General features: G+C 58.3%; 2 protein-coding genes across 2 annotated transcripts; one reads left to right on the top strand and one right to left on the bottom strand.

Moving 5' to 3' along the window:
• Positions 1 to 1,193: 1,193 nt before the first annotated feature.
• On the top strand, positions 1,194 to 15,177 carry TSPEAR (thrombospondin type laminin G domain and EAR repeats). Its single transcript, XM_065673791.1, has 12 exons — positions 1,194 to 1,975; positions 5,107 to 5,327; positions 5,414 to 5,652; positions 5,780 to 5,870; positions 6,423 to 6,579; positions 6,919 to 7,050; positions 7,681 to 7,913; positions 10,530 to 10,716; positions 12,760 to 12,989; positions 13,262 to 13,449; positions 13,802 to 13,903; positions 14,225 to 15,177. The coding sequence occupies exons 1-12, from the start codon at positions 1,882 to 1,884 to the stop codon at positions 14,376 to 14,378; spliced, it is 2,028 nt and encodes a 675-aa protein (XP_065529863.1). The 5' UTR covers positions 1,194 to 1,881; the 3' UTR covers positions 14,379 to 15,177.
• LRRC3 (leucine rich repeat containing 3) lies at positions 11,510 to 19,013 on the bottom strand. Its single transcript, XM_065673792.1, has 2 exons — positions 18,862 to 19,013; positions 11,510 to 17,304 (listed from the first exon to the last, which is right to left on the bottom strand). Exon 2 carries the CDS (start codon positions 17,300 to 17,302, stop codon positions 16,439 to 16,441), a length of 864 nt encoding a protein of 287 aa, XP_065529864.1. The 5' UTR covers positions 17,303 to 17,304; positions 18,862 to 19,013; the 3' UTR covers positions 11,510 to 16,438.
• Positions 19,014 to 19,095: the final 82 nt, after the last annotated feature.

Raw genomic sequence — 19,095 nt, 5'->3', positions numbered from 1 at the left:
TTCCTGGATCCTCCTGCTTCTAGAGGGGACACCCACACCTACGTCCTTGGATCTGAGGTGTCCCCACCAGCTGTCTCTTTTGGCCAAGGAAGTGCTCAGAGGCAGCTGCATGCCCTTTGGAAAACAGCCTCCCCGGCATTCCCAGCAGGACTTTTCCTCTCTCCCCAGGAGTTGCACAGGCTGCCCAGACCCTCGCAGAGCCATGGCTGGCCTCAGCAGAGGCCGAACCGAAATCCGTGTGGCAGAACTGAAATCCATGTGGCAGAGATAGGATGGGTCCTGGCAGGAAGGCTGCTCCCAGCCCCGGCGGGTGTCCCCAAGGCCACGGGCAGCAGCACGAGGGGCCGAGCCTGTCAGGGCAGATGGACTGCTTTGTACCTCCCGCATCCCTTGCAGCGGCCACCTGCAGCTGCCATTTGGGCCCCCTGGGTCTGGGAAGTGCCTGTGCCACTGGACACCATCCCTAGCACAGGAATGAAGATGGTTTGGGAGCCAGTGGTGCCTCACCTCTTCAGCTCTGCAGAGAGGTTAAGTTCTGCTTAAGCTCTGCCTGAGCATGATCCTTGGAGAGACCTAATTTGGTGGATGGCCAAAGAGGGATTCTGTGGGAAGTGGGAGCTCCTTACATCCCTACTTTGGTGCAGATCATCCCCAACCATGCACACAGCCACCCTCCATGCTTCAGGGGCTGTTTGGCTCAAAGACTGAGGCCCTGACAGTGTTGGGGTGTCTCCAGGGTCCAGTAGCAGTTCCTCTCAGGAGCCGGGACCGAGGTGCAGGGTGCTGCACTCCGCCATGTGCCCACAGCCCATGGGCTGCATCCTCCTGGTCCTGGCACAACAGGTTCTGGGCCAGTGAGGGGTACAGGCAGCGAGGCACGTCCGTGGGTCTGGCTCCGGCTGTTCCTTGCTGACAAAACCTCCGATTTGCGACACATTCTTTTGGCGTTTCATCCTGGCCATCCGCTTTCTATTCTAGCGCGCGCCTTGCGGGAAGATTTTGGGAACAGGGGGGGTGGGAGCCCAATTCAATTGTTCAGGGAATGGAAGTAACTCATTTTGCGGCTGGAGGAACCCAGCGGAGCTCGCTGTGTGCAGGGAGTTTTTCCACTGCTCTCTCCCGTTTGAACAGCATAACCTCGAGCGTTTCCAAACCGATGCTCTGCGTGCTGCTGCCGCCGTCCTCGTGGCAGGGCCAGGTCTGGCGGGCAGCCTTTGGGCTGGAGTCTTGCATGGGGGCACTGGCATCACCTGCCTGGGGTCGTCTGGGGGGAGAAATATGCACCCTGTGGGATCTGGCTTCCTTTAGGGCAGGGTGAAATGGGCCGAGGGAGGATCTTACCCCATTTACAGGCTGGGATTGTTCTGCTGAAAGCCCTTTTAGAGGCAGGAAGGTTCCCAACTTGGTCTCTCCATGCAGGGGTGAATCTCCCACCTACTCCCACATGACCTCAGGAAAATGAATCACCAAAAATGAACGGAAGCGAAGGACAAAAGGGAAAAATAAATAATAATAATAATTAAAAAATCCCTCCCCAAAGCCGCCTTCCAGAGGGTTGGGCAAAAGATAAAAGCTCTCCAAGGAGCCGGGACTCCTCCTCTCCCACCACCGACTCCTCATTTAAATGTCTGTGCGCAGGCTGCAGCCAGCACTGCCTCGGCGGCCCCCTGCCCGCCACCCCTGCTGTGCCCCGCGGGGCAGTGCCCATGCCGGGGCACGGCACAGACCGGGCTTAGCAGCCAGGAGCAGCCCCGCCTGGTCCCGCGGGCAGACTATGCGAGAGCCCCCGGGGGGGGCCGAGCCGCACGGTGCCTGCCCGGCTGTGGAGGAGTGGGTGACGAGGGGGTCCCGGTGCATGGACCCCCCGAGGCCAGCTCCCCAATGTCGGCTCCGCTGCTGCTCTGGGTCATCCTCCTTCAGTGGGCCGCCGGCGGGGGCTTCATCAGGGGCAGCAGGACGTGGCAGCACTGCACAGGTAAGACGGAAGGCCGGCGGGCGGGCTTGTGCTGGGACCGAGGCATCAAGACAGGCGCTGTCTGTGCTGGGAAGTGTGCCAGGTCCCTTCCATGGGCAGGACGCTCGCCGTGGTGCCAGGGCAGACCCCAGATACTGCGCTCCGTTTGCGGCACATGTGGCCGCTGCGGGGTGCCCCGCATGGGTGCATGGCTTTGGTGCCAGTGGACCAAGTCTCGGCGTGACAGCATGCCGTGATGCTGCTGCACCTGCCTGCACCCGTGGCAGTGGGTGGCGAGGTCACCCCTGTGCCTGCAGCCCCCTGCAATGGCAACCAGGGGGCAAACAGCCCTTCCCGGTGCTGCGGAGGGAGCCGTGTGCCCGTCCCTGTGGCACAAGCGTTGTTCCAAGGTCTGCTGGCCCTGGGGACCAATGCTTACGGTGGGGAAGGGCTGGAAAGAGAAGTAGAGAAGAGCCCTCGAGTCCCCCCATAGAGTCCCTCCCTCCCGGTGCTCTGCCAGACACAACCTACGCTCTCCCGGCAGCAAACCCCCCTGCAGCGTTTCCGCCCTGCCACCCCCAGCCGAGGAGCGGGCAGCTCCAAAGGCATTTCCTGCAGGGAAGTGCCGAGAGCCCAGCCCAAAGCGGGTCCCCGGCTCTGCCTTCCCGCCCTGGTGCCGCGCAGTCCTGGTGCGGGCAGAGGAACTTCAGCCCGGGTTTGGTTGCTTGGCTCCCAGGCTCTGTGTCTGTCTCGGTTTGGTGGCACCTCTGTTTTGCACTATGACAGCCTGGCTGGTGGTGAGAAGGAAAGCTGGGAGAGACCAGAGAGCTTCTGCCCACCGCCTGCTCCGCCAGGCACTCTGGTCTATTGGGGATGTCCCCACTGTCCCACTCAACTGGAGTGGTCCTGGGGGTGTTAAGGCCCCATAAATCACATTTAACCACCTCCACGCCCCTCCTGTGGTGCCTGGCCCTGGTTCCCAGTGTAGCTCTGATGCTGTCAGGCTGTGGGCAGCCATCCTGCAGAGCAGGCAGCTGCCAGGCTTGTGCGCTGCCCGACCTGGGCTGAAACACCCTGGCTGCTCTTCCAGCCGTTAGCTGCCAGCTCCACTCCAGTTGTTAGCAGGGACTGGTGTGGGGGCGTCTTTGATTGTAGGGATTTGGCTTTGGATTTAGAACATGGCCCCTTCCTGGCCCACAGCTTCTGTCCCCAGCTCATTCCACTGACCCCAGGGCAACACAAGCTCCTAAACCCTTCAGCAATTCCAAGCCTGAATTCAGCATGAGCTTTTTGCAGAGAGAAAAAAGAGCTGGTTCATTCCAGCAGGTCGAGGTAGGGCATTCTCCCGCTTCAGTCCTCTCTCATGAGACCCCCCCCTGCAGTCCTGCATCCAGCTCTGGGGCCCAAACACAAGGGGAACGTGGAGCTGCCCGAGTGCGTCCAGAGGAGGCCATGAATATGCTCTGAGGGCTGGAGCACCTCTGCTATGGAGACAGGCTGAGAGAGCTGGGCTGGTTCAGCCTGGAGAAGAGAAGGCTCCACAGAGACCTTAGAGCAGCTTCCAGTGCCTAAAGGGCCCTACAGGAAATCTGGAGAGGGGCTTTTTACAAGGGCCTGCAGTGACAGGACAAGGGGGAATGGCTTTGGGCTGACAGAGGGGACATTTAGATTAGATTTAGGAAGAAATCCTTCCCTGTGAGGGTGCTGAGGCCCTGGCACAGGCTGCCCAGAGAAGCTGAGGCTGCCCCATCCCTGGCAGTGTTCAAGGCCAGGTTGGATGGGGCTTGGAGCAACCTGGTCTAGTGGAAGGTGTCCCTGCCCATGGCAGGGGGTTGGAACTGGGTGAGCTTTAAGGTCCCTTCCAAACCAAACCAGTCTGGGATTCTGTGATTCTGTGAAACAAGTTGTTTCAGTTAACCCCCCCCCCACTGAGGCTTTGATTTAGGGGTAGTTTAAAGCAGCAGGGATGTGGGCAGGGGGGTGCAGAAGTGGCAGTATGGGAAGGACCTTGCCGATCTCCCTGCTCTGGGCTAGATGGAGCAGCCACAGGAGCAGATTCCTTCTTGCTCTGCCCATCTGGTTCTGGGCTGCCTGGGGCTGCCTGGGGGGGAATGCTTCCCCTCTTTCTCCAGCTGGTTTAGATTCAGACACACGCTGGTCCAGCCTTTCTCACAGCTCCCTCCCTCCTCGCTCTCCTGCTGCGCCCCAGCAGCCGAGATTTATTAGTACAAATAGGAGCTAAAAGCCTGGTCTCACTGGGAACGGGACAGAGTGAGGGAATTTTTAGTCTAGCTAAGTGCTGCTTCATCCTCTGGCCATCATCACTGCACCGCTCTGCCGTGCGCTACAGATGCCACAGTCCTGCCAGGAGAGCATTCAAAGTAAAAGCTGTAAGGAGGCTGCCAAAGCGAGGAATTGGGGAGAAGCTCCCAGAGTAGGTCCAGCCCTTCCCGTGGCTGCTGCCGTGGGCATTGCCAAGACACCTGGCTGACGGTGACCTGGGGATGGCTTTGCAGTGCCGGTGCTTCACTTGGGTGATGCTCTGGGACTGAGCGTGTTGGTTTCTCCTCTGGGGAGAGGATAATCATTTAATGAGTGGTTTTGGTGCCTGCCAGGGGACTACGTGTGTGTGTGCAATTAGGGCTGGGTTGGAAGGGCCTGGACTGGGGCTGGAGCAGGGAGCACCCCGCCCCACCACGCTGGGGACTGGCTTCCCCGTGAGCGTGTCAGATTCCTGCCTCTCTCTGGCTCTTGTGCAGTTGCTGGTGCCGGGGGACCCTTAGGAGCAGGTGGCGGCCTGGGGGCCCCCTGGCAAGCAGGGCCTGGGGTCAGCATCCAGAGCTGCATCAGTGGGGTGGTTTGTGCGAGTGAGCCTGCACACGGTGTTGCTGCTGTGGGGATGGAGATGCCAGCCTTGCTGCCTGGAGGACAGACCTTCCCTGTGTGCCCGAAGCAGGGGCTCGGCACAGACCCTAGGCAGGGGAGAGCAGGCTATTGGGGCATGCCAGCCCCCCCCCGCTGCTGCGGAGCACTGTGGCTGTGCTGGCTGCCTTGGGCAGAGCACCGCACTGTGAGGTGGGGGCCGCATCGACAGACGGTGCGGGAGGGAGGGCTGCCACGGTCGTGACGTGCTCTGCTGTCTCTTGGCACAGACCTGCGCCCGCTGGACATCCTCTCAGAGGTGGTGCCCGCCGGCCGGCCGGCCCATGGCATGAGGGTGTTCCAAGCGCAGGGGGTGCGCGGCTTCCAGCTGGCCGCCTCGCGGCCCCGAGCCCTGTGCTTCCCGGCCTCCCGGCTCTTCATCCACTGCGACCGCTTCCCCGAGGAGTTCTCCATCATCGTCACGCTGAGGGTCCTCAGCGTCCCTGCCAAGGTAAGTGACCGCCAGCCGGGCACGGAGCGGGCCCAGCGCAGCCCCGCAGCTTTGCCCGTGGGCACTGAGTCCGTGCCCTCCTGCAGAGGAACGAGTACGTCTTCACGCTGATGGCGGAGGAGAGCCCCAGCGTGCTGGTGGGGCTGCGCTATGCCCCCGACAAGCTCCACTTCCTCTTCTGGAGCCAGGAGCGTGCCGGCGGCTGGCAGACCCGCGTCACCTTCCCCAACGTCTCGCTCTCCGACAGCCAGTGGCACACGCTCGTCCTGGCTGTCTCCGGCCAGTCCTTCTCCCTGACGGTGGACTGCAGCGTCCCCAAGGATGTGTAGGTCGGGGCAGTAGCGGGGGGGGCCCAGGAGGGCTGGCAGGGCAACGTGCCTCCGCCAGCATCTCCTCCAGCCACCAGCACGTGTTGTTAAACTGTCCCCTGCCTCTTCTCTGCCCGTCTGCAGGTTGGTGGAGACACCGTTTCCAGCCTCTCTGTCGGTGAAAAGAGCCAACTTCTACCTGGGCAACAGGAGGAGGAGGAAAGGCGTGTTCACGGTACGTGCCCCATGGCGCAGGGCTGCCCAGGGGTGCTGGTGGCTGGCCATGGGGTGAGCTGCAGCCCCCTGTAGCCCTCTACACTGCAGAGGTGGCCATGGGTCCTGCTGCCAGGCTCAGCCCCATCTTCCTGCGGGCATGCAAGGGGCAGAGCTGGCTGCTGGTACTTTGTGGGTCAGATGTGGCTTTAGATGGGGACACTGCCAGTGGTGTGGTGACAGAAAAGCAGCTGATGGCACAGTCTTACTGATATAAAAGTTAGGGCAGTGCCTGGTATTGGTAGTGAAAAGTGGAGGCAGTGAAAGCTGCTGCAGTTAATGAGCCAGTGCTCCCCTTGCACCAGCTGTTAAATTGCCCAGGATGAGGTCTTGGCAGGCTGGGCATGTAATGAGGATCTGATAAATGTGCATGAATCCACAGAGGCTTCCACAGCCTGGGAGGGAGAGCAGCGAGCCAGAGCTGGGAGGGAAATCCAGGGCATGAATCACCTGCAGTTTCCATTTCTTGGTCTTGCTGGACTTGCTCTTCATCCTGCTGCTCCTGCTTTCCCAGGGCTTGCTGCGACAGCTTGTCCTGCTGCCAGGAGCCGATGCCACCCCTCGGATATGCACGCCCATGAACTTTAAAGTAGTGACACTCTCTGTCCCCAGTGTTCTCCAGGATCATCCTGCAAAGCCAGCGAGCAACGAGGTGCTAAAATACCCCTATGGTCAGTAAATCCTTTTGCCTTTGTTGAGGAAGGATCTTTGCATGGGGCTGGCCACAGAGCAGGAGCACAGGGTGAGAGGGTATCCCCAGCACCCTCTGTTTTCTGTGCGTGTGTGATGGGATCCCTGTCCAAAATCCCCCTGGAAAGCCTATCCAGGTCCCTTGGCAGTGCTGGGCTTATGCTGGTAGCCACATGGGATGCTATTTCCCCTGTTCCTGGGTGCTTGTCACTAGGACGGGATAAGGACATGCAACCCTCTCTGTGTGCACAGGGACAGGCCTCCTTGCTGCTCCATCCTGTGCACTAAGAGGCACCTGCCTTGCTCCTCTCCATGCCCAGAGACCGACACGAAGGTGACGCTAGGGTCCCGTCCGCCCTGCACCACGCAGGAGAAGGCACAGTTCTGGTTCAACGCCTCCCGGAGAGGGCTATACCTCTGCAACGGCAGCGCCTGGATTTCCATGCTGGAAGGTACTGGTGTGCAGTGAGCTCTCAGGGACGGAGGGAGGCTATTGCAGCAAAGGAGGAACTGAAATTTGCCCTTGACAACACTTTTGGGTGGTAACTGAGTCAAATAAAAGCAGAATAAGGGAGCTGGAGTGTCCCCCTGCTCTCCCCTGCTTGGCTGGGCTTTACTATTGGTGCCCACATCATCACTCTCAGTGCAGCTCTGGATTCAAGGGCTGCTGCTGGTGGGTACAGGTTAACAGAGCTGGCCTCAGCAGCCCAGGCGCTTTACTGTAGGTCTCTTCCTCTCCTCCTCATTCTCTTTAGGATAAATGTATAAATCCACTTGGTAAGAAGCAATAAATATCCATGGCATGTTTTAATTCCCCTGTCCCAGAGGAGAATTCCCAGCATAGAACAGGCAGGGGTGGATGGGGCTGGATGTGCTGCCCAGCAAGATGGAGTCAGGCCTTTCACCACCCCCTTGGGTTTTGGCCTGTCAGCACCAGCAACACCAGGACTTTCATTTGGCTCCCATAGAGCTCCATAGAGCAGCAAGCACCACCAGTGCAGCTCTGCTATGCAATGTGGGGCACATCTCCAGGCAAGATCATCCGGTTTTAACCTCACCCCTCTGTTTTTGTGGTCTCCCAGTCAAGCAGAGGCTGGACTATGTGGAGGAATACCAGAACCTGGTGACCAACTCCGAGACGATGGGTGTGGAGGTCTTCACCATCCCCAAAGTGGGACTGTTTGCAGCCATGGCCAACCGGTACACCCCGCCGGGGTCGGCCATCTATAAGTGGACTGATGGGAAGTTTGTGCCCTACCAGAACATCCCCACCGACCAAGCGCAGTCCTGGAAGTATTTCACCATAGGAAAGAAGGTAAGTCAGCCTGGAAGGTTGATTCAGTGCCTTCATATTTCAGTGTATTAAACTGCAATTGCCCAACACTGCCTTCTCCTCTGAAGCCCTCCGTCTCAGGAATGGTTTAGGGGGTGAATCTTTCTGTCTTCTGTCTTTGATGGGGTCATGTTGATACATGTGTGCAGCCAGTGAGGGTCTGTCCTAGGGACTGCTGCCAATCTGTGGGCCGCCCTCTGTGTTTTACTGCTTTTGCTGAGATACAGCTACATCCACCCGGGCCATTTTCAGCACATGGTTCTGGCAGCGTGGGTAATAGCATGCCTGGAGTACTCAGATCTCCTCCCTCAGGATCCCCATGATGTATGCAAGGTTAGACTACAGAGCCAGCTGTTGGAGCTGGATCCCCTCCCTGTGCTGGGCTTCATTTCTAGCAGCTCCTGCCTGTTCTGCCTCTGTGAGTGCCAGTGCGAAGATGTGCAGAGCTGTGGTACAGCCTGGGCTCTGCTCACAGCGCAGCCTCCAGCCTGGCACAAAGGCTGACCCTCCTTGGAAGTGGGTTTTGCTGCAGTCCCATCTGTCGGCATGAAGTGAAGCAGGGCTACCCCAGGCAGTGGCTGTGGCATTGCTGTAGGAGACACACAGCTCCTGACACTGGAGAACAGACAGCAGAGCCCTCCCTGAGCACTCATTGTGGCGGGTGTTCTTCATGTACTGTCATAAAGTACTCTCAGGTCTCAGAGATCTGCCTGTGGTCTTAGAGAGCCATCAGAGCCTGTAGCTCCCTCCCAGCACCCACCCCAGCACCCACCAAGTCCAACCTTTTAAGCTCCCTTGCTTTTAAATCATTCTAGGACTTTGGGGCCATCCCTCCTCCCCTGGGCTATGGGATGTGTGCACACTATCTGCCTGCTTCCTCTCCCCAGGGAGCTACTTACCACTTTACAAGGATCCACGGGCAAGCCAAAGAAACATCTGCTGAGAGCCAGCTCTGAGCAGAGCTCCCAGGGGAGTGGGGATCATTCCCTCTCCAGCATGACCCGTTCTGGCTTTGTCACCAGATGCCATGGAGGGTGGCTGCAGGGCTCCCCACTGAGAGCTACATGTGCAGGGTACAGAGGGATGGGCAGAAGTTCTGCCTCCAGGCTTGGTGGCACCGACACCCCCCGTGTTTGGATACAAATGGGCCATGATACCTGCCTGACGATGGAATCCTGCAAAGAATCTTGTCAAGCCCTGACGATGCAGCTGTGTTGCAAAGCTGGCTTTGAGTTGAGACCATGCTGCCATTGCCAGTGCTGCGCCTGCTCTGCAAAGCTCCAGCTGCACCCACATGGGCAGGAGACAGGAGCATCCTCAGCTGAGTCTATTGGCTGATGGAAACCACCTTCAGGCTCCCCAGTGTCAGTCTTGACCCACAACACCCCCTTGCAGTCACAGCTGCAGGTGTAAAGACCACCAAGCTGAAGGGACCCATCTGCCCGTGGTTCCTATACAGCAAAGCAGCTGTATTGGTGCTCACCGAGGCTGACTTGTTCTGGGTTTGCCTTCAGGACTTCACGGGGAGAAACTTACTCAGACTTCCAAGGCAGGATGGCCTCTGTCCTGCACAGCTGGGGCTAGCCTTGGAGCTCCAGAAGGGCTGGGGACACAGGCAGGCTCCCTTGTGTGCAGCTGCCTGTGCTGGGCACATTTCTGCATGGAGATGGTGACCAGATAGGTGTTGTACCAGCAGTGGCACAGAGCCCTGCAGATAGCATAGGTTCCTCAACACACTGCAGGGGGATAGAACCTCTGCATGTGTCAGCACCTTGTTACTGCACCAGGACCTGCTGGTGCTCTTCCAGGATGGGGTCAAGAGCCCCAGAGGGCAGTGTCAGGGTCTCCTGGTGGCTCCTGTCCATGGAGGGCAAGGGACCACATGTCCTGAGTTGCAGGGTTGCATCCAAACATTTCTATTCCCTCTGAAGTTGTGTTTCTGGAGATGCCCTGAAGGGACCCCCTGGACTGGAGCTTGCAGGGACATCCGCCCACCACTGGAGATGCACCTTCCCCGGAGGGTCATGTAAACCCGTCACAGACCTGCGCTCAGTGTGCAAGGTCTCTGTCCTTCCAGGTGGCTGAGCCTCGGCTGGACAAAACCCCAGGCTGGTGCTGGCAGGAGCTGGCAGGAGCCGGCAGGAGCCTCCCTGCTGTTTTCAGCTTGTGGGCTGTGCTTGGTCCAAACTGGGGCATAACCTCTGCCACTCCATACAAAATGTGCTGGAGTGGCAAAGCCAGCACTCCATGAGCTCGGATGCACTCCCTGCACTGTGCAAAGCCCTCTCTGCTGATGCATGCTTATCCCCAGGGCTCACAGAGGGGGGTTCAAGGTCTGGAGAATGTTTTGTGTCGGGAATTGATCTCATCCTTATTGTTATCACCCCACAGGTCACTGGGTCCCTGTCACCTGTTTGGGTGCACTGAGGGCTGCTCGGGGACACCTACCAGCCGTAGTGCCCCTCAGCAGCCACCTCGGTCCCTGGCCACACATCCCATGGGTGCCTGCCCTCACCTGTCCCGTCTTCACCCTGCCCCTCTTTGTCCACACTCCTTTGAGAGGAGAAAACCAAGGTGTCCTGGCTTGTTATTTTTCAGATCTTCCTAGCAGTGGCTAATTTTGAGCAGAATGACAGGGGTCAGGAGCTCTCTGTAATATACAAGTGGAGCCGCAGGAAAGAGAAATTCGTCCCGTACCAGAGGATCACCACGCACAGCGCTAGGGACTGGGAGGCATTTGTCATTGAGGGAGAGGCTTTCCTCGCAGTGGTCAACCACAGAGAAGGTACCCAGACCTTGTATTTCCTATGGGCCTGGCTCAGCTGGGGCAGACAGCCCTTGGGGACCACAGCTCCCCGCTGCAGGCACCCTGCTCAAGAGCATCCTCCTGTTGCTGTGGAAACACTGCAGCTCCCTGAGCATCCTCTGCTAGAGTGCAGGGCAAAGCCTGGGAGTCAGTGCATGCAGCTCAGTGCCATGTCCCTCAGGAAACTTGAACCCTTGCAGACCCTCTCCTTCTAGGAAAGAAAAGCACTTGGGGAAGTGGATGATGTGGTCCCCTCTGGGTTTCTGGCAGGACGGGAGTGGGGACTGCATCTTTGCTGAATCTCTCTGCTTCTTTTCTTTTGTTTCCCCAATGCTACATGACATGGTGGGGTGGTGAGAGCAGCTGCATGGATTTGCAGGGGCTGAGCCTTTTGATAGGCCTTGTGGACACACAAGAAACCAAGGGAAGCCAAGTGAGAGCCTGCTGATGCCCCTCCCTCCCTGGACACCCTGCAGACAAGATCCAGCCTTTTCCCCCTCCCAGGCCATGAACTGTTCTGGGGTGGGGCATGCACCCCACAGCACAGGGGATGAATGGGTCAATACCACAACCCTGGCACTCCAGGGTGGGTTCACATACTGGGCCAGTGGGCTCCTTCCCTGCCACCAGGAGTGGCTCCTGGGACATCAGCTCCTCTGGCACTGGGCTCAGAGCTGTTGGCAGGTTGCTTGGACACCGGCTGCCTGTAAGCTGGGCTAGAAACTCCCCATGACATTTGTCGGACCCCACCACAAGTCTTAAGTGCGTAAAGAAGTACATCATAGTTCTTTATGGAAGAAACGTGTAACAGGTAGACATAGCATTAGAAGCAGAAACAGATTATTATAACCACTGCAGGACCTAAATTAGACCAAGTTCTGCATTTCTACATTTTGGACAGGTCTCTGAGCAGCCTGTTCTAGTGGAAGGTGTCCCTCCCATGGCAGGGGGTTGGAACTGGATGAGCTCTAAGGTCTTTTCCAACCCAAACCATTCTGTGATTCTATTATTCCATGACTTACTCCTGCGCCAGTGGCAGCAGAAAAGTCCCTTTGGCAGCCATACACATCATGTAGGGGTTAAGACCATCATGGTCAAGCCAAACTGGGGCTTGACCCAGTGAAGGGTCAGTCCCTGAGGAGCTGCCACTTACCCATGTGGCCATTTCCCACATACCCCATTCTTCCTGCAGCCCTTCTTGCCAAAATCTCTTCTGTTGCAATGCAGGTTGCCCGTAAACCCATTAACAGGGTACAGCAGTGCTTAGTGAGTGTGGGCTGAAAGGGGCTGGTGGTACCCTCCTCCCATCCCAGTGAACCCAGCTCTTCATTAGAAGAATGTCTCTGGCTGGAGGGGTCGTGCCAGGCTGAAGGTGCAGAAAGGTTTTTAGTTTTCAAGCCAGCTGAGTCCCACAGAGACACAAGGTCAAGATCCTTGAGCAGAGCCCAGGAGCTGGATGGAGAACAGCCTTTAGTGCTTGTGGGTTCAGCCCAAGTGCTCAGCACAGGGTAGGTTGCAAACTGTGGCATCCCCTCCCTCTTCCTGGAGTTTGTGCCGTCATCAGGGATCCACACATGGAGGTCTCTGGCCATCTCCAGGGCTCAGGAGCTTAGCATGGGGACTTAGCAAAGAAGTGCTGAAGAAACGTCAGTGCAGCACCATTCCAGCTGTGGCCCTCTCCCAGATGTGCGAGCTCACATGTGAAGGATGACAGCAGCCAATGAGTTCAGTAGCCTTAGGGACTCATCTGCAACTGGCCCCACTACACATGGGGCAGCCAGCAGAGCTTGGCCACCCCAGGATGCTAGCACAGTGCCTCTGTGCGAGGAGGTAGCAGGGATGGAGGCTTTAGGTAGGGATGGAGGCTCTAGAGTCTCTTTGGCTAGTTCTTGGGGAGGGAGCAGCCTTGAAACCTGCTGGCAAATATTTCTGTAGCTGAACCTGTTTCTGGGGTCTTTTTTCTTATGCAAACCACATATTCCTTTCTCTCATGGTACACATCCATCTGTCTGTCTGCCCCAGGGAATAACCACAACATAGACAGCGTAATATACAGGTGGAACCCCAGGACAGGGTTGTTTGAAACCAACCAGACCATCCCTACTTCCGGAGCGTATGACTGGGAATTTTTCACCATTGGGCCGTATTCCTTCCTGGCTGTGGCTAACACATTCAATGGCACATCCACGAAGATCTACTCACACATCTACATCTGGCTCAGTGGCTCCTTCCAGCTCTTCCAGTCTATCCTGGTAAGCCTTGGCCCCTGATCAACCACTATTCCTCAGCCCCTCTTTGTGTTCGGACTAGCTAGGGGATAATTACAAAGACAGATGCTCTTCAGACTTCTGGAAAGGCAGTGGTACTTTCCTACTGATTCTCCCTTAAGGATTGACAGAGCAAGGCTTATATTTTCCCTTTAGGGGTGGGTAACTTCCTCCAGCAGAGCTCCCCACACCTTGCAGCATCCTTGGCTTTCAAAGGCTTGTCCATATCCAGCTTCTCATGTGTTTTCCTTCCCCAGACTTTTGGTGCTGCTGACTGGGAGGTGTTTCGTATCGGGGACAGAGTTTTCTTGGCTGTTGCAAACAGCCACAGCTATGACAGCGGGATGCCAGCACCCTCCAACTTCTATGCCATCAACTCCTCCATCTATGAGCTGAACGTCACTGCCCAGATGTTTGTCAAGTTCCAGGACCTCCTCACCTACAGGTACCTGTGCAAAGAATCAGGGTGTTCCTCAGTCACATCCTTCCCCTGAGCAACCTGGAGGCCTCCTGAAGGATTCATGCTTGGATGTTGCCAGGGACTAAGGCTGGTGGGAAGAGGAATAGGTGACAGGTCCTTGGCACAAAATCCCAGTGGGAAGTGAGAGAAGGCCCTGAGTTTGGGAGCAAGGGTGCACTTCCTTTCAGCAGCAGCTTGGGAAGGGCAGAGTCTTCTGTGTACCACCAGAGTGGCAGAGGTTGGTGTGGGATGGGCTCAGCTCTGCAACACGCAGTCCCTTCCTCAGCTGGCCATGGAGCGGCCACCTCACCTGCCCCTCTGCTTGCTTCGTCCCCAGTGCCCTGGACTGGGAGTTCTTCTCGGTGGGAGACGACTCTTTTCTGGTGGTAGCAAATTCCTTTGATGGCTTCACCTTCTCCGTTAACAGCATTATATACAGGTACTGCTGCGGGAGGAGGGCAGGGCTGGGTGGTTGGGTGGTTGTTCCCAGCAGGAACAGACCTGCCGGGAGCCCAGCACAGGGGCAACCTCTGCAGATGCTGCTGCATCTGACAGAGGTGGACAGGTAGGTCTGCTCCCTGTTTCTGGGGAGGTTTCTGGGCAGGAATCATAGAATTGTAGAATGAGAAGTCCCAGTGAAGGACTTCCCACCCTGAACCACAGCAGGGAGGTGGGAGATGCCAACCCCATGGCTCAGCCTTCCTGCCCCCTTTCCAGTGCCCAGCTTGTGCCCCAAGCGCTAACTGCCCTCCCTGTGCAGGTGGCAAGGCTATGAAGGCTTCGTAGCGGCTCACCACCTCCCCACTGTCGGCTGTAGAGACTGGGAGGCATTTCACACTGCTGAGGGCTCCTACCTCCTCTACACCAGTGCCAAGGAGCCCCTTTCCAAGGTGCTCAAGCTGAAAACCACCTGAGGTGGCGGAGATATGCTCAGCTCATTGCCAGGTTTGGGGTGAGCTGTGCATCGAGGTGAAGATGGACCACGGAGCCCGGGAACGGCGTGGGATCAGCCCTGCGGCTGGCTGGTTGTGTGCTCCACAGGACGCGAAGGAGGAGGACGGGAGCTCCAGGGCTCCCTGCAGCCTTGTCCAGGGCTGGCAAAGCGGCTGCGACCCTGCTTTGGTGCTGTTTGTCCTGGGCAAGCTTTCCTGCCGTGCTCCAGAGCTACATCCTACACAGGGGTCCTGGTGCCCAGGTGCTTCCTGGGGCTCGCTGGGACCCAGTGCTTGGCACACCCCAGCCAGGAGGGACCCAAGTGCCATTGGTTGTGTCCAGAGCTCGCGGGGAAGAGGCTGAGCAGAATGCTGTGCTGCCCACCTGTGTGCTGAGCATTGAGCAGACGCCTGTGCTGCCAGGGTGGGTGCATGGCGAGGGGAGGAAATGGCACGTGAGAAATGGGGGGGAAACGGTGGCTGTGGGCTTGGCTCTGGCTGCCCAGCGCCTGGGGCTGCGATGCTGCTGAGGACCCGTCGGGTTTGACACTGCACCCTTTGTATGAGGTTAGTGACTCCCGAGCAGGCCTGCTGTGCACTGGGACAAGCCCAGCTACCATGGGCATGGGAAAGTCCCAAAACTGCTCCAGGTGAAATCTTGGCCTCTTTTTGTTCCCGCAGCTTTTCTGGGGGACTCTTCTGCTTAACCAGAGCTCTAATAAATTCTGTGCACCCAGCCTTCATCCCACAGGCAAGCTGCAGGTGTCTGAGCTGCTCTGCAGAGGCTTCCCTCCATTCAACAAGCCATCCCTGAGCAAGACGGGGCCATGCCCATGCGCCATGAAGATGAGGTGGTCCTGAGCACAGTAGCGTGCTGGGGTGAGGGTGCCCCTCTGCTTCTCCCCCGAGGACCCTCTGCCTTTCCCGGCTGGCTCAGGCATTGCTCAGCCTTCCCTGGCCCTGCTGGAAGAAGGTTCCAGCCCCCCAGGAAAGGGCTGGGTGGGTGACGGCCTGAGCTGCCCCGGGGTGCAAGCTTGGAAGAGCCTCCACAGGCAGACCCTGCAGAGCTCCCTGTTTCCCCAGCTCAGCTGTGGCTGCCGTTGGCTCTGATGGGAAGGTCCATTTCTTGCTTGTAAATCAAGGCAGAACTTCATTTGCTTCCGCTGCGCTGAGCCATGAGCAGTGTCTGTGTCTCTGATGTGGCCCTGAGCAAGGATGGGATAAGGCAAGATGCACCAGGCGAGATGCAGAGGCAGGATATGGCCAGCTGGCCCCTGCTCAAAGCAGACTGGGGTGAGGGTAGAGGGGATGTAGCTTAACGGCAGTCACACTGGTACATTGGATTTAGGCTGGTCTGGTCTGGGACAGATTGAATTAGGACAAGTGCAAACCCCTCAAGCACCACCGCACTTCCTGGATGCCCAGCTCCCAGTGCAGTGCAAACCCCAAGGCTTTTCCTACCTGTAGGGTTTTATTGAGAAATCAAAGGTTTGGGTCATCACCCCCAGGTTGCTGCTGGCAGGCAGAGGCTGCTGAGATGCTGTATGGTGGCTGGGCCTGATGTCATGCTCTCTGCAAGGCTGGTCCCTCACTGGAGCCAGGACAGGGTGATCCTGCCACACAAAGCTACCCTCCCTCTGCATCCCAGGCCCCAGGGTCTTCCTGGAGGTCCACAAGAGCCCCTGCCTTCATCTGTCTCTCCCAGGGTCTTGTTCTCTCCGAACCATATGGACCACAAGCATGTGGCTGGGACTGCTTTCCCTGTGAGCCCAGCCCTGGCAGGGGAGAAGTGATCTGTGTGTAGGAGAGTCTTCCCCAGGAGCCTGGGCTCCATCGACAGGTCTGCATGGAGTGTCTCCAGCATCCCTCCCCATGCCATTTGCTCACACTCAGTCCACCACCACTGGGAGGGGCAAAGTCAGTGGCACTCATTTGCAGGACTGGAGCAAACACTGCAAAATCCCATCGAGAAGCTTTGAGGACCACCAGGTTGCTGCTGGCTCTCTGCAAAGAAGCTGGGAAAGGGATGCCCCAGTCCTGCGCTACAGGGCAGTACTGGTGGTCTCGGCATGGCCCTGGGTGCTTGGCAGTGACTTCAGGTAGTCCACATGCTTGCAGGTGTCCTCGCGGTTGTGCCGGACATAGCAGATCACATAGACAATGACCATGGCGAACCAGCCAAACATGGTGATGAACATGGCCACATCCGTGGTCCTCTGGCGCACGCTGCAGAAGTTGACGCCGGCATCCAGGACCTGGAGCAGCGGCTTGCCCACGTATTCCTCCCTTGGGGCCGTGTGGCAGGTGATGTCCTGGACGGAGTCGGGGTCCAGCCGTGCTTCCCACAGCACCTCCTGCAAGGCACACTCGCAGTGCCAGGGGTTGTTGGCCAGCCGGAGCTTGGCATTGAGTGCCAGCAAGGCCTCCTTGGGGATGCTGCGGATGCGGTTGCTGGAGAGGTCGAGGGTACGCAGCCCGGCAGCCACCCCTTTGAAAGCCGCCCTGTCGATCTTCTCAATGGCATTCCTGGAGAGATCGAGTTCCTCCAGGTGGGAGAGGTGCCTGAAGGCATTGCTGGGGATCCTGGTGATGCTGTTGGCATCCAGCTTGAGGAACACTGCGTCTTTGGGGATGTCCTTTGGGATCTCCTCCAAGTGCCGGGAGCTGCAGAGGACGGCCTTCGCCCCTGCCCGCTCTGTGCATTGGCAGCTTGGGGGGCAGGAGCTGCCCCAGGGGACACACAGCAGCAGGTAAAAGAAAGCCTGGGCCACGCTGGCTGCCGGCGTAGTCGTGAGGGTCATCTTGCACCCAGGCAGCTCGACATGGCTGCTGGCGATTCCCCGGCGGCTGCAGCAGCTCCTGGGCAGCAAGGCGGCTCCTTTGTGCTCCTGCAACGCCTCTCCCATTGCTGGAGGGAAGCAGAGGGCGGAGGGGATATGACACGGCATTATTTCCTGGAATGCCACTTATGTCTCATGTGTAATGCGTCCTGGCAAAGCGGTGAGAGGCTGGGCTCAGGAGCCCAGAAAACAAGGGTGGAATGATATCCTCCACCATCTTTTCCAGGACATCTTAATTTGGCTTAAGACATAGAGCTGCACAGGTTAAAAACCCCTCCCCTCTTGCCCCGTTTCAGCAGAGGCCACCCAGGCAGGCAGTGAGTGCTGCAGGATGTGGGTGTCGAGGTGGGCATGGCCTAGGTACCTGTGCCCCAGCCTGCTGCCAGTTTCCACGTGGGATGCAGTGATTTTGCTGCTGGAGAACAGCAGCAGTGAATTCCTACCTCTCCAACCCCGAATGTTAAAAAAAAGAGATGAGTCAGATTCCCTGTGTTATCAGGCTGGCTTAATCACCACCAGGGTTTAAATAACAAGATGTGGAGTTCTGCTTTCCCCATCTGGTCCATGAGCTCGTTCACGCCACATTTCCAAGGGTTTTGCTGAAGCAGGGGGTTGGAGGTGGTTTTGGTTTTTAAAGTAAACAAAGAGTATGGTTTAACAGCCTTACTTAGGAAGCTGGAGCTTAAGAGAGGAGCCACTGACTATCACAATAAAGGGGGTGATCTGGGAGCCCCATGGCCACCATAGGGCTGCTGGGAATGAGACAGGGAGGTGAAGTACATGGGCTTTCTTTCCTCTGCCTTTATGTGCTACTTGCACCTCTCCTGCTTTCTTGGCCAGGCTGGGGGGAAGAGAGCCCCACGGAGGGGAAAGTTGGGGGGGGGGGGGGGGGCCGGGAATGGGGAACGGGACCCTGGCCAGCTCAGGGAGCCTTTCACCCTGGAGTGAAATTGTCCATGGTGATTTCATCAGGAAATCTGATGGATTATTATCTTCTTATTATCTTATGAAAACTAGCTGGGCACCAAGTTATTATACCCCTATTCCCCTAGTGCCAGCATCCTTCTTATATAGGCATCCCCCTGGTAACAGCATCCTCCCGATTAACGGCATTCTTCTGCTAAGAGCATGCTTCAGGCACCAATATCCCTCGGGTATGAGCACCCTCAGGGTACCACTCAGGGGATGCTCATACCTGAGGGATGCTGCCAGTGAACCTGCCTGTGTACCTGCCCAGGGGTGTGGGACTGTGCAGTGGACTCTTCCAGGGGACATTAAGTCACACTGCCTGGGAATCTCACTGGCCCTGCAAACGGTGCCGGGGTCTGCCAGCCCCGTCTCTTGGAGGAGGAAGCAGGGATGCACTTTGCCATGCTGACTCCCCCCGCCCACCAGAGCCTGCTCCCGTCCCTGGAAGGGCTCCGGGGGACCGCGGCCGCCCAGCCCGACCCCAGCCTGTGCAGGGCGATAGAGAGCCCCGACCCGCGCTCATGCCCTGCCCGGGGGCTCGCAGCCGGACCTTCCCGAGCCACGGGCTTGCGAATCCGGGGCCCCGCCGAGCTCCGCGCAGCAGAACCGACCCCTCCGCCCCTCCGCGCCGCCCCGGCAGTCCCGGGGTCCCTTACCGGCTCGGCCGGGGCACCTCCGCTCCGCTGCGGCTGCGGCTGCGGTGCACGGCGGCTCGGCCGCGGCCCCGGCTCCGGCAGCGGGCCAAGCACCGGCCCCACTTGTTGCTGCGGCTGCTCCCGCCGGGGCCGCGGGACGGCACCGGGCGGCGCAGGGGCGGCGCGGGGGGAGGACCGGGGCGGCGCGGGGAAGCGGGAGGAGCGGGAGGTGGCGGAGGGGCGGCGGGGACACGG

Source organism: Lathamus discolor, chromosome 3 (assembly GCF_037157495.1).
Source record: "Lathamus discolor isolate bLatDis1 chromosome 3, bLatDis1.hap1, whole genome shotgun sequence".
NCBI lineage: Eukaryota > Metazoa > Chordata > Aves > Psittaciformes > Psittacidae > Lathamus > Lathamus discolor.
Note: the sequence above shows the minus strand (reverse complement) of the source record. Positions and strands in the feature narration are given on the sequence as shown.